The sequence below is a fragment of the Mustelus asterias genome, chromosome 30 (assembly GCF_964213995.1).
Source record: "Mustelus asterias chromosome 30, sMusAst1.hap1.1, whole genome shotgun sequence".
NCBI classification, from domain to species: Eukaryota; Metazoa; Chordata; class Chondrichthyes; order Carcharhiniformes; family Triakidae; genus Mustelus; species Mustelus asterias.
The window spans coordinates 3,786,877-3,800,735 of record NC_135830.1 but is presented as its reverse complement, the minus strand read 5'-3'; the positions used below and the strand labels follow the sequence as shown (position 1 = coordinate 3,800,735).

Below are 13,859 nucleotides of genomic sequence, written 5' to 3'. Positions count from 1 at the left end.
CTTCGGCCCATCAAGTCTGCACCGACACATTAGAAACAACTGAACTCCCACCTAATCCGATCTGCCAGCACTTAGCCCATAGCCCTGAATGTTATGAAGTGCTAAGTGTTCATCCAGGTACTTTTTAAAGGAAATTACACAACCTGCCTCGACCACCCTCCCAGGAAGTGCATTTCAGACCGTCACGACCCTGCGGGTAAAAATCTTTTTCTCACATCCCCCCCCTAAATCTCCTGTTCCTCACCTTGAACCAATGTCCCCATATGACTGACCCTTCAACTAAGGGGAACAGCTGCTCCGTATCCATTCGGTCCATGGCCCTCAATCTTGTACACATTGAGGTACTTGAGAAATTATCCAGGGTCCGCGTGGGTGGCACAGTGGTTAGCACTGCTGCCTCACAGTGCCAGGGATCCAGGTTCAATTCTCGGCTCGGGTCACTGTGTGGAGTTTGCCTATTCACCCTGTGACTGTGGGTTTCCTCCGGATGCTCTGGTTTTCTCCTACAATGTGGAGGTGCCGGCGTTGGACTGGGGTAAACACAGTAAGAGTTTTAACAACAGGTTAAAGTCCAACAGGTTTATTTGGTAGCAAATGCCATTAGCTTTCGGAGCCCTGCTCCTTCGTCAGATGGAGTGGATATCTGCTCCCAAACAAGGCACAAAGACACAAAATCAATTTACAAAATACTGATTAGAATGCGAATCTTTACAGCTAATCAAGTCTTGAAGATACAGACAATGTGAGTGGAGGGAGCATTAGGCACAGGTTAAAGAAATGTGTATTGTCTCCAGACAGGACAGCCAGTGAGATTCTGCAAGTCCAGGAGGCAAGCTGTAGGGGTTACCGCTAGTGTGACATGAACCCAAGCTCCCGGTTTAGGCTGTCCTCATGTGTGCGGAACTTGGCTATCAGTTTCTGCTCACCGACTCTACGCTGTCGTGTGTCGTGAAGGCCGTCTTGGAGAACGCTTACCCGAAGATCAGAGACTGAATGCCTGTGACCGCTGAAGTGCTCCCCCACAGGAAGAGAACAGTCTTGCCTGGTGATTGTCGAGCGGTGTTCATTCATCCGTTGTCGTAGCGTCTGCATGGTTTCCCCACTGTACCATGCCTCGGGACATCCTTTCCTGCAGCGTAACAGGTAGACAACGTTGGCCGAGTTGCAAGAGTATGTATCATGTACCTGGTAGATGGTGTTCTCACGTGAGATGATGGCATCCGTGTCGATGATTTGGCACGTCTTGCAGAGGTTGCTGTGGCAGGGTTGTGTGGTGTCGTGGTCACTGTTCTCCTGAAGGCTGGGTAGTTTGCTGCGGACAATGGTCTGTTTGAGGTTGTGCAGTTGTTTGAAGGCAAGAATCTCACTGGTTGTCCTGTCTGGAGACAATACACATTTCTTTAACCTGTGCCTAATGCTCCCTCCACTCACATTGTCTGTATCTTCAAGACTTGAGCAGTAAAGATTCGCATTCTAATCAGTATTCTGTGAATTGATTTTGTGTCTCTGTGTGCCTTGTTTGGGAGCAGATATCCACTCCATGTGACGAAGGAGCAGGGCTCCAAAAGCTAATGGCATTTGCTACCAAATTAAACCTGTTGGACTTTAACCTGGTGTTGTTAAAACTCTCAGTGTGTTTCTCCAACAATCCAAAGTTGTTTGAGTTTGGCTGATTGCCCATGCTAAATTACCCCTCAGTGTCAGGGGTTAGCTGGGTAATTAGGAGGGGTTATGGGAATAGGGCCTGGGTGGGACTGTGATCGGTGCTGGCTTGATGGGTTGAATGGCTGCCTTCTGTATTGTAGGGATTCTATGATAATGATTCTAATGGGGGCATTCGATCGAAACTTGCACAAAATTGAAGAACTCAGCAGAGGACTGTGAGTGCACAGCACCAAGCACATAAATTAGCAAACGGTTCAATGAATAAGTGGTTGAAAAGAATCCACTTCCGGTTGAAAGGCGGAATGGCGACAGGAGGTACCCACAATGCGCCGCGGGCACGAAAGTCCCCTATGGTGCTCGGTTCCGGGCCTGCGCAGTCGGGCGGCGGGGAGGAAGGTTTGAGCATGCGCGGCAGCAGGGGGCGAGGAGGCGGTTGGTGGAGGTGAGCGGGGATGGCGGCGAACGTTTAATAACCCCGCCCGTGGCGTGGGGAGAGGGGCCCACAGGGAAGGTTCATGAAATGGTAAAGGGCCGGAGGGGAGAACATTATCCCGCTGCCCCTCCCCCCACACAGCCTGGGAGCAGCGGGTTCCGTCGTCGAAAGGCGCTTGGCAGGTCAACGCATGCGTATTCTGAGGTTCACGCCTTTCAATAGGGGAGGGGAACCAAAATACAGGGGACAAAGGGGGAAGGGTTTCAGAGCGACACCCGGACAACCTCCCAGTCATAGAGGCAAACAGCATAGAAACAGGCCCTTCGGCCCAACTTGTCCATTCCACCCCTCTTTGTTTTAAACCCCTAAGCTCGTCCCAGTTGCTCGCATTTGGCTCATATCCCTCTATACCCATCGTACCTATGTAACTGCTTCTACCCGCCTCGACTACTCCTCTGGCAGTTTGTTCCAGACACTCACCACCCTCTGTGTGAAAAAATTGACCCTCTGGACACTTTTGTATCTCTCCCCTCTCACCTTAAAACTATGCCCTCTAGTTTTAGACTCCAATTCCTTTGGGAAAACATGTTGATTATCCATCTTATCTGTGCCCCTCATTATTTTATAGACCTCTATAAGAGGTCCAGAGAAAAAAGTCCCAGTCTATCCAGCCTCTCCTTATAACTCAAACCATCAAGTCCCAGTAGCATCCTAGTAAATCTTTTCTGCACTCTTTCTAGTTTAATAATATCCTTTCTATAATAGGGTGACCAGAACTGCACACAGTATACCAAGTGTGTCCTCACCAATGTCTTGTACAACTTCAACAAGATGTCCCAACTCCTGTATTCAATGTTCTGACCGATTAAACCAAGCATGCTGAATGCCTTCACCACTGTATCCACCTGTGACTCCACTGTCAAGGAGCTATGAACCAGCACTCCGAGATCTCTTTGCTCTGTAACTCTCCCCAACGCCCTACCATTAACTGAGTAAGTCCTGCCTTGGTTCAGTCTACCAAAATGCATTACCTTGCATTTATCTAAATTAAACTCCATCTGCCATTCGTCAGTCACTGGCCCAATTGATCAAGATCCCGTTGCAATCTGAGATAACCTTCTTCACTGTCCACTATGCCACCAATCTTGGTGTCATCTGCAAACTTACTAACTATGCCTCCTATATTCTCATCCAAATCATTAATATAAATGACAACAGTGGACCCAGCACTGATCCCTGAGGCAGACCGCTGGTCACAGGCCTCCAGTTTGAAAAACAACCCTCTACAACCACCCTCTGGCTTCTGTCATCAAGCCAATTTTGTATCCATTTAGCTACCTCACCCTGGATCCCGTGAGGTTTAACCTTAAGCAACAACCTACCATGTGGTACCTTGTCAAAGTCCACATAGACAACATCAACTGCACTGCCCTCATCTACCTTCTTGGTTACCCCTTCAAAAAACTCAATCAAATTTGTGAGACATGATTTTCCAGTCAGGACAATCAGAGCGGAGTTGCCAACTCTCCCGGATTGGCACTCTGGGTCACAGATTACAGGGACATTCATGTCTTTCTACTTCTTGTCATTCTCCTTCAACCCCTTCCCCAGATATTTAAATATAGTTGTGCAGAACCCAAATACAGCTGGGGGAAGAGGCCTTTTCTGTTTGTTCTTCACACACACACACAAAATAATGATTTGGAAGAGGGAACAAAATGTAACATCTCAAAGTTTGCAGTTGATACCAAATTGGGTGGGAGGGTAAACCGTGACGAGAATGCAGAGATCCTTCAGTATGATCTGGACAGGTTGGGTTAGTGGGCAAATCAATGGCAGATGCAGAATCATAGAATCCCAACAGTACCAAAGGAAGCCATTCGGTCCATGAAGTCTGTACTGACTACAATCCCACCCAAATCCTATTCCCGTAACTTTCATTTACCCTGCTAATCCCCCTGACATTAGGGTCAATTTAGCATAGCCAATCCATCTAACCTACATAATCTCGTGACACGAAGGGCAATTTATCATGGCTAATCCACGTAACCTGCCCCTCTTTGGACACTAAGGGGCAATTTAGCATCGCCAACCCAGCTAGCCTACACATACTTGTACACTAAGGGGCAATTTAGCATGGCCAGTCCACCTACCCTAGATCTTTAGACTGTGGAAGGAAACTGGTGCACTTGGAGGAAACCCACGCAGACATGGGGAGAACGTGCAAACTCCACACACAGAGTGACCCGAGTCTGGAATTGAATCTGGGTCCCTGGTGCTGTGAGGCAGCAGTGCTAACCACTGCAATACCGTGGCGCCCTTTATAATTTGTTGCAATTATAAAGGGCCTTGGTGAGGCCACACCTGGAGTATTGTGTGCAGTTTTGATCTCCTTTTCTGAGGAAGGATGTTCTTGCTCTCGAGGGAGTGCAGCGAAGGTTTACCAGGCTGATTGTGGGATGGCGGGGCTGATGTATGAGGAGAGATTAACTCGGTTCGGATTGTTTTTGCTGGAGTTCAGAAGAATGAGGGGAGATCTCATAGAGCCTTATAAAATTCTAACAGGACTAGACAGGGTAGATGCAGGGATGGTGTTCCCGATGCTGGGGGGGAGTCCAGACCCAGGGTTCACAGTCTGAGGATTCAGGGTAGACCATATAGGACGGAGGTGAGGAGACATTTCTTCACCCAAAGAGTGGTGAGCCTGTGGAATTTATTACCACAGGAAGTAGTTGATGCCAAAACATTGAATGTATTCAAGAGGCGGTTAAATATCGCACTTGGGGTGAATGGGATCAAAGGTTTTGGGGAGAAAGCAGAATGAGGCTATTGAGTTGAACAATCAGCCATGATCGTGATGAATGGCGGAGCAGGCTCGAAGGGCCAAATGGCCTCCTCCTGCTCCTATCTTCTATATTTCTATGTAAAATACCGTGATAGCCATTCGCCGGTTCATTCTTCAGAGGGCAATGCCCTTTTTTTGGGTAGAATTATAGATTCTCTACAGTACAGAAGCCCATCGAGCCTGCACCGATCACAATCGCACCCAGGCCCGATCCCCTTAACCCCACGTGTTTATCCCACTAATCCCCTGACGCATAGGGGCAATTTAGCATAGCCAGTCCACCTAACCTGCATATTTTTGGACTGTGGGAAGAAACTGGTGCACTCGGAGGAAACCCACACAGACATGGGGAGAACGTGCAAACTCCACACAGAGAGTGACCCGAGTCTGGAATTGAACCCCGGTCCCTGGTGCTGTGAGGCAGCCAAAGTGCCACCCGCAAAAGCTGAACAAAATAACCTGACAGCCATTGGCCGGTTCATTCACAGTGTAGAAGAGGCCCTTCAGCCCATCAAGTTTGTATCAATGGCATGAAAGGCCCTGACCTGTCCACCTCATCCCACTTGCCAGCGCTTGGCCCATAGCCTTGAATGTTATGGTGTGCCAAGCACTCATCCAGGTACTTTTTAAAGGATGTGAGGCATCCCGCCTCCACCACCCTCCCAGGCAGCACATTCCAGACCGTCACCACTGGGGTCTGATGTTGCAGATGTATAGAACGTTGGTTCGGCCGCATTTGGAATACTGCGTCCAGTTCTGGTCGCCACACTACCAGAAGGACGTGGAGGCTTTGGAGAGAGTACAGAGGAGGTTTACCAGGATGTTGCCTGGTATGGAGGGGCTCAGTTATGAGGAGAGATTGGGTAAACTGGGGTTGTTCTCCCTGGAAAGACGGAGGATGAGGGGAGACTTAATAGAGGTGTATAAAATTATGAAAGGCATAGATAGGGTGAACGGTGGGAAGCTTTTCCCCAGGTCGGTGGTGACGTTCACGAGGGGTCATAGGTTCAAGGTGAAGTGGGGGAGGTTTAACACGGATATCAGAAGGACGTATTTTACGCAGAGGGTGGTGGGGGCCTGGAATGCGCTGCCAGGCAGGGTGGTGGAGGCGGACACACTGGGAACGTTTAAGACTTATCTAGACAGCCACATGAACGGAGTGGGAATGGAGGGATACAAAAGAGTGGTCTAGTTTGGACCAGGGAGCGGCACGGGCTTGGAGGGCCGAAGGGCCTGTTCCTGTGCTGTATTGTTCTTTGTTCACCCTCTGGGTGAAAAGGTTTTTCCTCAAATCCCCCCTAAACCTTCCACCCCTCACTTTTAACTTCTGTCCCCTTGTAACTGACCTTTCAACTAAGGGAACAGCTGCTCCCTATCCACCCTGTCCATGCCTCTCATAATCTTGAACACCTCAATCAGGTGGCCCCTCAGTCTTCTCTGCTCCAGAGAAAACAACCCAAGCCTATCCAACCGTTCTTCATAGCTTAAGTGTTCCGCCCCAGGCAGTATCCTGGAGAATCTCCTCTGCATCCCCTCCAGTGCCTTCACATCCTTCCTATAACGTGACCAGAGCTGCACACAGTACTCCAGCTGTGGCCTCACCAAAGTTCTTTACAACTCCATCATGACCTCTCTGCTTTTGTAATGTCTACCCCGATTGATAAAGGCGAGTGTGCCATATGCCTTGTTCACCACTCTATTAACCTGCCTTTCTGTCTTCAGATATCTATGGACAAACACGCCAAGGTCCCTTTGTCCTTCGGAACTTCCCAGTGTCAGACCTTTCAGAGTATACTTCCTCGTCAAATTATAGAAATTCATTGGCCGCCTTCTGCGCTGTAGGATTCATTCAGCCCAGTCAGTCTGCACCGACCACAGTCCCACCCAGGCCCTACCTCCATAACCCCATGCGTTTACCCTAACTAGCCCCCCTGACACTGAGGGACAATTTAGCATGGCCAATCCACCTAATCTGCACATCTTTGGACTGTGGGAAGAAACCAGAGCACCCGGAGGAAACGCAGACATGAGGAGAACGTGCAAACTTCACACAGACAGTGACCCAAGCCGGGAATTGAACCCGGGCCTCTGTGAGGCAGCAGTGCTAACCTCTATGCCACCGTGCCGTCCTCCTTTCAAAGTGTATCACCTCTTGCTTTTCAGGGTTAAAGTCCGTCTGCCACTTATCTGCCCATTTGATCATCTTGTCTATATCTTCCTGTAACCCAAGACACTCTGAGGGCAATGCCTTGACCCGTCAGGAGTCAGGCTGCCCCCCCGGGCCTTTGGGAGACAGGGACGTACCTCCTTATGGAGTACGGGAAAGTATCGCATGGAAAACTGAATTGTCCTTTCTGAACTTGAAATTTCATTGAACTCCTTCCGCAGGGTGTGAGAAGGTGAGGATTTACAGACGGTCGTTGAACGTGGATGGAGAGACGGTTGCAATTGGGACAAGATTTTGGGCGTCAGTGGGATTGCAGAAACCCCACACACATACACCTGAGTGAGAGTGTTCCAATGCACTGAGTGTGGAAAGAGCTTGAACCAGTTACACAGCCTGAAAATTCATCGCAGCATTCACAGCGGGGAGAGACTGTACCCGTGTTCTGTGTGTTTTCGAGGCTTCAACTGATCGTCAAAACTGGAGAGAAACATGGACCCCGGCACCATGGAGAAACCATGGAAATGTGGGGACTGTGGGAAGGGGTTTAATTACCCGTACCAACTGGAAACCCATCGGCGCAGTCACACCGGGGAGAGGCCGTTCACCTGCTCCGTGTGTGGGAAGGGATTCACTCAGTCCTCCCACCTGCTGACCCACCAGCGAGTTCACACTGGGGAGCGACCGTTCACCTGCCCGGTATGTGGGAAGGGATTCACTCACTCGTCCCCACTCCGAACGCACCAACTCATCCACACCGGGGAGAGACCGTTCAAGTGCTCTGACTGCGGTGACAGCTTCAAGAGCTCCGCCGAGCTGATGCGGCACCAGCGAGTTCACACTGGGGAGCGGCCCTTCACCTGCACCGCCTGCGGGAAGGGCTTCACCCAGTCCTCCGACCTGCTGACCCACCACCGCGTCCACACCGGCGAGCGGCCCTTCAGCTGCTCAGTGTGCCAGAAGGCCTTCACGCTGGTCGGCAACCTGCTGCGGCACCAGCGGGTCCACACCGGCGAGCGCCCCTTCATCTGCTCTGAGTGCGGCAAGGGCTTCACCCAGCACTCCAGCCTGCTGACCCACCGGCGGCTCCACACCGGCGAGAGGCCGTTCACCTGCTCCGCCTGCGGCAAGGGCTTCGCTCAGTCCTCCAACCTGCTGACCCACCAGCGGGTTCACATGTGACCGAGATGGCCGGGTCCCACTGCGTCCCTCAGACGGAATGGCCTGGTGTGACAATGTCTCATTATGAGTGGAATGACAGTGTCCCCTCATGACTGACCCTTCAACTAAGGGGAACAGCCGCTTCCTATCCACTCTGTCCATGTCCCTCATAATCTTGTACACCTCGATCAGGTCGTCCCGCAGTCTTAGAACAAAGAACATTACAGCACAGGAACAGGCCTTGTGGCCCTCCAAGCCTGCACTGACTATGCTGCCCAACTGAACTAAAACCCCCAACCCTTCCGGGGACCGTATCTCTCTATTCCCTTCCTATTCATGTATTTGTCCAGTTGCCCCTTAAAAGTCACTATCGTGTCGTACCAGGGTATTAGCTATGAGGAGAGATTGAGTAAACTAGGGTTGTTCTCCCTGGAAAGACGGAGGTTGAGGGGCGACCTAATAGAAGTTTATAAAATTATGAAGGGCATAGATAGGGTGAACAGTTGGAAGCTTTTTCCCAGGTCAGAAATGACAAACACAAGGGGTCACAAGTTCAAGGTAAGGGGGGCAAGGTTCAATACAGATATGCGGGGGATGTATTTTACACAGAGGGTGGTGGGGGCCTGGAATGCACAACCAAGCAAGGTGGTTGAGGCAGACATGCTAGGATCATTTAAGACTTATCTAGATAGCCACATGAACAGACTGGGAATAGAGGGATACAAACGGATGGTCTAGTTAGGAACACATGATCGGTGCAGGCTTGGAGGGCCGAAGGGCCTGTTCCTGTGCTGTATAGTTCTTTGTTCTTTGTTCTTTGTATCTGCTTCCACTACCTCCCTCGGCAGCGAGTTCCAGGCACCCACCACCCTCCGTGTAAAAAAACTTACCTCGTACATTCCTTTAAACCTTGCCCCTCGCACCTTAACCTATGACACCTAGTAATTGACTCTTCCACCTTAGGAAAAACGTCTGACTATGCACTCTGTCCATGCCCCTCATAATCTTGTAGATTTCTATCAGGTCGCCCCCTCAACCTCCGTTGTTCCAGTGAGAACAAACCAAGTTTCTCCAACCTCTCCTCATAGCTAATGTCCTCCATACCAGGCAACATCCTGGTAAATCTTTTCTGTACCCTCTCCAAAGCCTTCTGGTAGTGTGGCGACCAGAATTGAACACTAGATTCCAAGTGCGGCTGAACTGAGGTTCTATAAAGCTGCAACATGACTTGCCAATTTTTAAACTCAATGCCCCGGCCGATGAAGGCAAGCATGCCGTATGCCTTCTTGACTACCTTCTCCACCTGCATTGCCACTTTCAGTGACGTGTGTACCTGTACACCCAGATCCTTCTGCCCAACAATACTCTTCAGGGTTCTGCCATTTACTGTGTATTTCCCATCTGTATTCGACCTTCCAAAATGCATGACCTCACATTTGTCCGGATTAAACTCTATCTGCCATCTCTCCGCCCAAGTCTCCAACTGATCTATATCCTGCTGTATCCTCTGCCAGTCCCCATCGCTATCTGCAATTCCACCAACCTTTGTGTCGTCCACAAACTTACCAATCAAACCAGTTACATTTTCCTCCAAATCATTTATATATATTACAAACAGCAAAGGTCCCAACACTGATCCCTGAGGAACGCCACTCGTCACAGCTCTCCATTCAGAAACGCACCCTTCCACTGCTACCCTCTGTCTTCTATGACCGACCCAGTTCTGTATCCACCTTGCCAGCTCACCTCTGTTCCCATGCGACTTCACCTTCTGTACCAGTCTGCCATGAGGGACCTTGTCAAAGGCCTGACTGAAGTCCATTTCGACAACATCCACTGCCCTACCCTCATCAATCATCTTCGTCACTTCCTTGAAAAACTCGATCAAGTTGGTGAGACACAACCTCCCCTTCACAAAACCATGTTGCCTCTCACTAATACGTCCACTTATTTCCAAGTGGGAGTAAATCCTGTCTCAAAGAATCCTCTCCAATAATTTCCCTACCACTGATGTAAGGCTCACCGGCCTGTAATTACCTGGATTATTCTTGCTACCCTTCTTTAACAAAGGAACAACATTGGCTATTCTCCAATCCTCTGGGACTTCCCCTGTAGCCAGTGAGGATACAAAGATTTCTGTCAAGGTCCCAGCAATTTCCTCCCTTGGCTGTCTCAGTATTCTGGGGTATATCCCATCAGGCCCTGGGGACTTGTCTACCTTAATGTTTCTCAAGAACCCCAATACCTCCTCCTTTTTGATCTCAACATGACTCGAACTATCTACACACCCTTCCCCAGACCCATCATTCACCAAGTCCTTTTCTTTGGTCCTTTCTCTTCTCTGCTCCAACGAAAACAACCCAAGCCTATCTTCATAATTTAAATGTTCTATCCCAAGCATCACCTTGGTGAATCTCCTGTGCACCCCTCCCAGTGCAATCACACCCTTCTGATAATGTGGCCACCAGAACTACAAACAGTACTTCAGCTGTGGCCTCATCAAAGTTCTATACAACTGTCCATCCTTTGTTTCTTAGGAGGGTAAGTTGAAATTTGGCACGTCTGCTACAACTCTCACCAACTTTTACAGATGCACCATAGAAAGCATTCTTTCTAGTTGTATCACAGCTTGGTATGTCACCTACTCTGACCAAAACCGCAAGAAACTACAAAGGTCGTGAATGAAGCCCAGTCCACCATGCAAACCAGCCTCCCATCTATTGACTCTGTCTACACTTCCCGCTGCCTCAGCAAAGCAGCCAGCATAAACAAGGACCCCATGCACCCCGGACATACTCACTTCCACCTTCTTCCTTTGGGAAAAAGATACAAAAGTCTGAAGTCATGTACCCACCGACTCAAGAATAGCTTCTTCCCTGCTGCCATAAGACTTTTGAATGGATCTACCTCGCATTAAGTTGATCCTTCTCTCCACCCTAGCTATGACTGTAACACTACATTCTGCACTCTCTCCTTTCCCGTTCCCCTATGTACTCTATGAACTCTGTTTTGTCTGTACAACATGCAAGAAACAATACTTTTCACTGTATCCCAGTACATGTGACAATAATAAATCAAATCAAGAATGTATATATGGATGATATAGAATAAAGAACAAATAAACCATCGGAATAGAGAGGTTTTACTGCACTTGTATGGGGCATTGATGAGGCCACACCTAGAGTATTGTTTATTTGGTGTCCTTATCTGAGGAAGGATACCCTTGCTATAGAGGGAGCACAGCGAAGGTTTACCAGGCTGATTCCTGGGAAGGCAGCTCTGTTACATGAGAAGAGACTAAGTCGGTTCGGATTATATTCACTGGAGTTCAGAAGAGTGAGAGGGGATCTCATAGAAACTTATAAAATTCTCACAGGGTTAGACAGGGTCGATTCAGAAAGAATGTTTCCGATGGTGGGGGAGTCCAGAACTAGGGGTCAAAGTTTGAAGATAAGGTGTAAACCTCTTAGAACTGAGGTGAGTAGAAATTTCTTCACCCAGAGGCTGGTGAATGTGTGGAATTCACTACCGTAGGAAGTAGTTGAGGCCAAAATGTTGTCTGATTTCAAGAAGAAATTAGATACAGCTCTTGGGGGTTAAAGGGATCAAGGGATATGGGGGGGAAGGGGGGGGGATCAGGATATTGAATTTGATGATCAGCCATGATCATAATGAATGGTGGAACAGGCTCGAAGGGCTGAATGGCCTACTCCTGCTTCTAGTTTCTATATTTCTATGTACAGTACAGTAACAGGCCCTTTGGCCCACCAAGCCTGCACTGTCACATGACGCCTTTCTAAACTAAGGACCTTTGCCTCTACGTGGTCCATATCCCTCTGTTTCCAGTCTATTCATCCGTCAAGATGCCTATTCAACGTTGCTATTGTATCTTGCTATTTCTTCTTGAAATCAGACAACATTTTGGCCTCAACTACTTTTCGTGGTCGTGAATTCCACACATTCACCACCCTCTGGGTGAAGAAATTTCTCCTCACCTCAGTTCTGAAAGGTTTACCCCTTATCCTCAAACTATAACCCCTAGTTCTGGACTCCCCCACCATCGGGAATGTTCTTTCTGAATCTACCCTGTCTACCACCTCCACTGTTGGACTTCAACCTGGTGTTGTGAGACTTCTTACTGTGACCACCTCCTCTGGCAGCACATTCCGGGCACTTACCACCCTCTGTGTAAAATAAAAAATTGCCTCTCACATCTCCTTTAAACTTGCCCCCTTTTACCTTAAACGTTTGTCCCCCAGATATTGACATTTTTGCCCTGGGGGAAAAAGCTTCCGACTCCATTCTATCCATGCCTCTCATAAGTTTGTAAACTTCTATCACATCACCCTTCAGCCTCTGACATGTGGCTACTCAGGGATTTTCACAGTAACTTCATTGCAGTGTTAATGTGAGCCTACTTGTGACACTAATAAATAAAGTAACTAAACTAAAAAAAAGCTATGAGTAAATGGGATTAGTATAGATTGGTATTTGGTGGTCAGCATAGATATGGTCCAAAAATGTGCGGGTTAGGTTGATTGGCCATGCTAAAAAAAAATTGCCCTTAGTGTCCTGAGATGTGTAGATTAGAGGGATTAGTGGGTAAATATGTAGGGATATGGGGGTAGGGCCTGGGTGGGATTGTGGTCGGTGCAGACTCGATGGGCCGAATGGCCTCTTTCTGTACTGTAGGGTTTCTATGATGGTGGGCCGAAGGGCCTGTTTCTGTGCTGTATGGCTCTATGGCCTTTGACCATGTGGCTTACAAGGTTGATTCCTGGGATGGCAGGTCTCTCACATGAGGAGAGACTAAGTCAGTTCAGATTATATTCATGGAGTTTAAAAGGGTGAGAGGGGATCTCGGAGAAACTTATAAAATTCTAACAGTGTTAGCCAGGGAAGCTTCAGAAAGAATGTTCCCAATGGTGGGGGAGTCCAGAACTAGGGGTTATAGTTTGAGGATAAGGGGTAAACCTTTTAGAATGAGTTGAGGAGAAATTTCTTCACCCAGAGCGTGGTGAATGTGTGGAATTCACAACCACGGAAAGTAGTTGAGGCCAAAACATTGTCTGATTTCAAGAAGAAAGTAGATAAAGCTCTTGGAGCTAAAGGAATCAAAGGGGGAAAGGGGGTATCAGGATATTGAATTTGATGATCAGCCATGATCAAAATGAACGACAGAGCAGGTTCAAAGGGCCGAATGGCCTACTCCTGCTTCTAGTTTCTATTCTTGCCCCCGGGACAGCTGTGGGATTGTGCTGCCGGGTCAAGGAACTGTGTATGTGTGAATTGTAGAAATCCTACATTGCAGAAGGAAACCATTCGGCCCATTGAGTCTGCACGCAACAATCCCACCCAGGCCGTATCCCTATAACTCCACATATTTACCCTGCTAATCCCTCTAACCTACGCATCCCAGGACACTAATGGTCAAGTTAGCATGGCCAATCAACCTAACCTGCACATCTTTGGAGTGTTGGAGGAAACCGGAGCACCCGGACCAAAAGCGGCACAGGCTTGGAGGGCCGAAGGGCCTGTTTCCTGTGCTGTACTGTTCTTTGTTCTTTGAAACCCACGCAGACATGGGGAGA

At 48.7% G+C, this 13,859-nt stretch overlaps 1 protein-coding gene across 4 annotated transcripts in view; it reads left to right on the top strand.

Annotated features, from left to right (window-relative positions):
• Nucleotides 1-13,859, top strand: part of LOC144480970 (uncharacterized) — a 40,934-nt gene that overhangs the window by 10,530 nt on the left and 16,545 nt on the right. Inside the window, exons 1-2 of one of the 4 annotated variants that reach the window (XM_078200598.1) lie at nucleotides 1,942-2,107; nucleotides 7,332-8,334. In XM_078200598.1, the coding sequence (XP_078056724.1) occupies nucleotides 7,600-8,289 (690 nt within the window). In that variant the 5' untranslated portion in view covers nucleotides 1,942-2,107; nucleotides 7,332-7,599 and the 3' untranslated portion in view covers nucleotides 8,290-8,334. Of the gene's footprint in view, nucleotides 1-1,941; nucleotides 2,108-7,331; nucleotides 11,393-13,859 lie in introns of those variants that run through there. The other 3 variants (XM_078200595.1, XM_078200597.1, XM_078200596.1) reach the window with 3 other exon arrangements.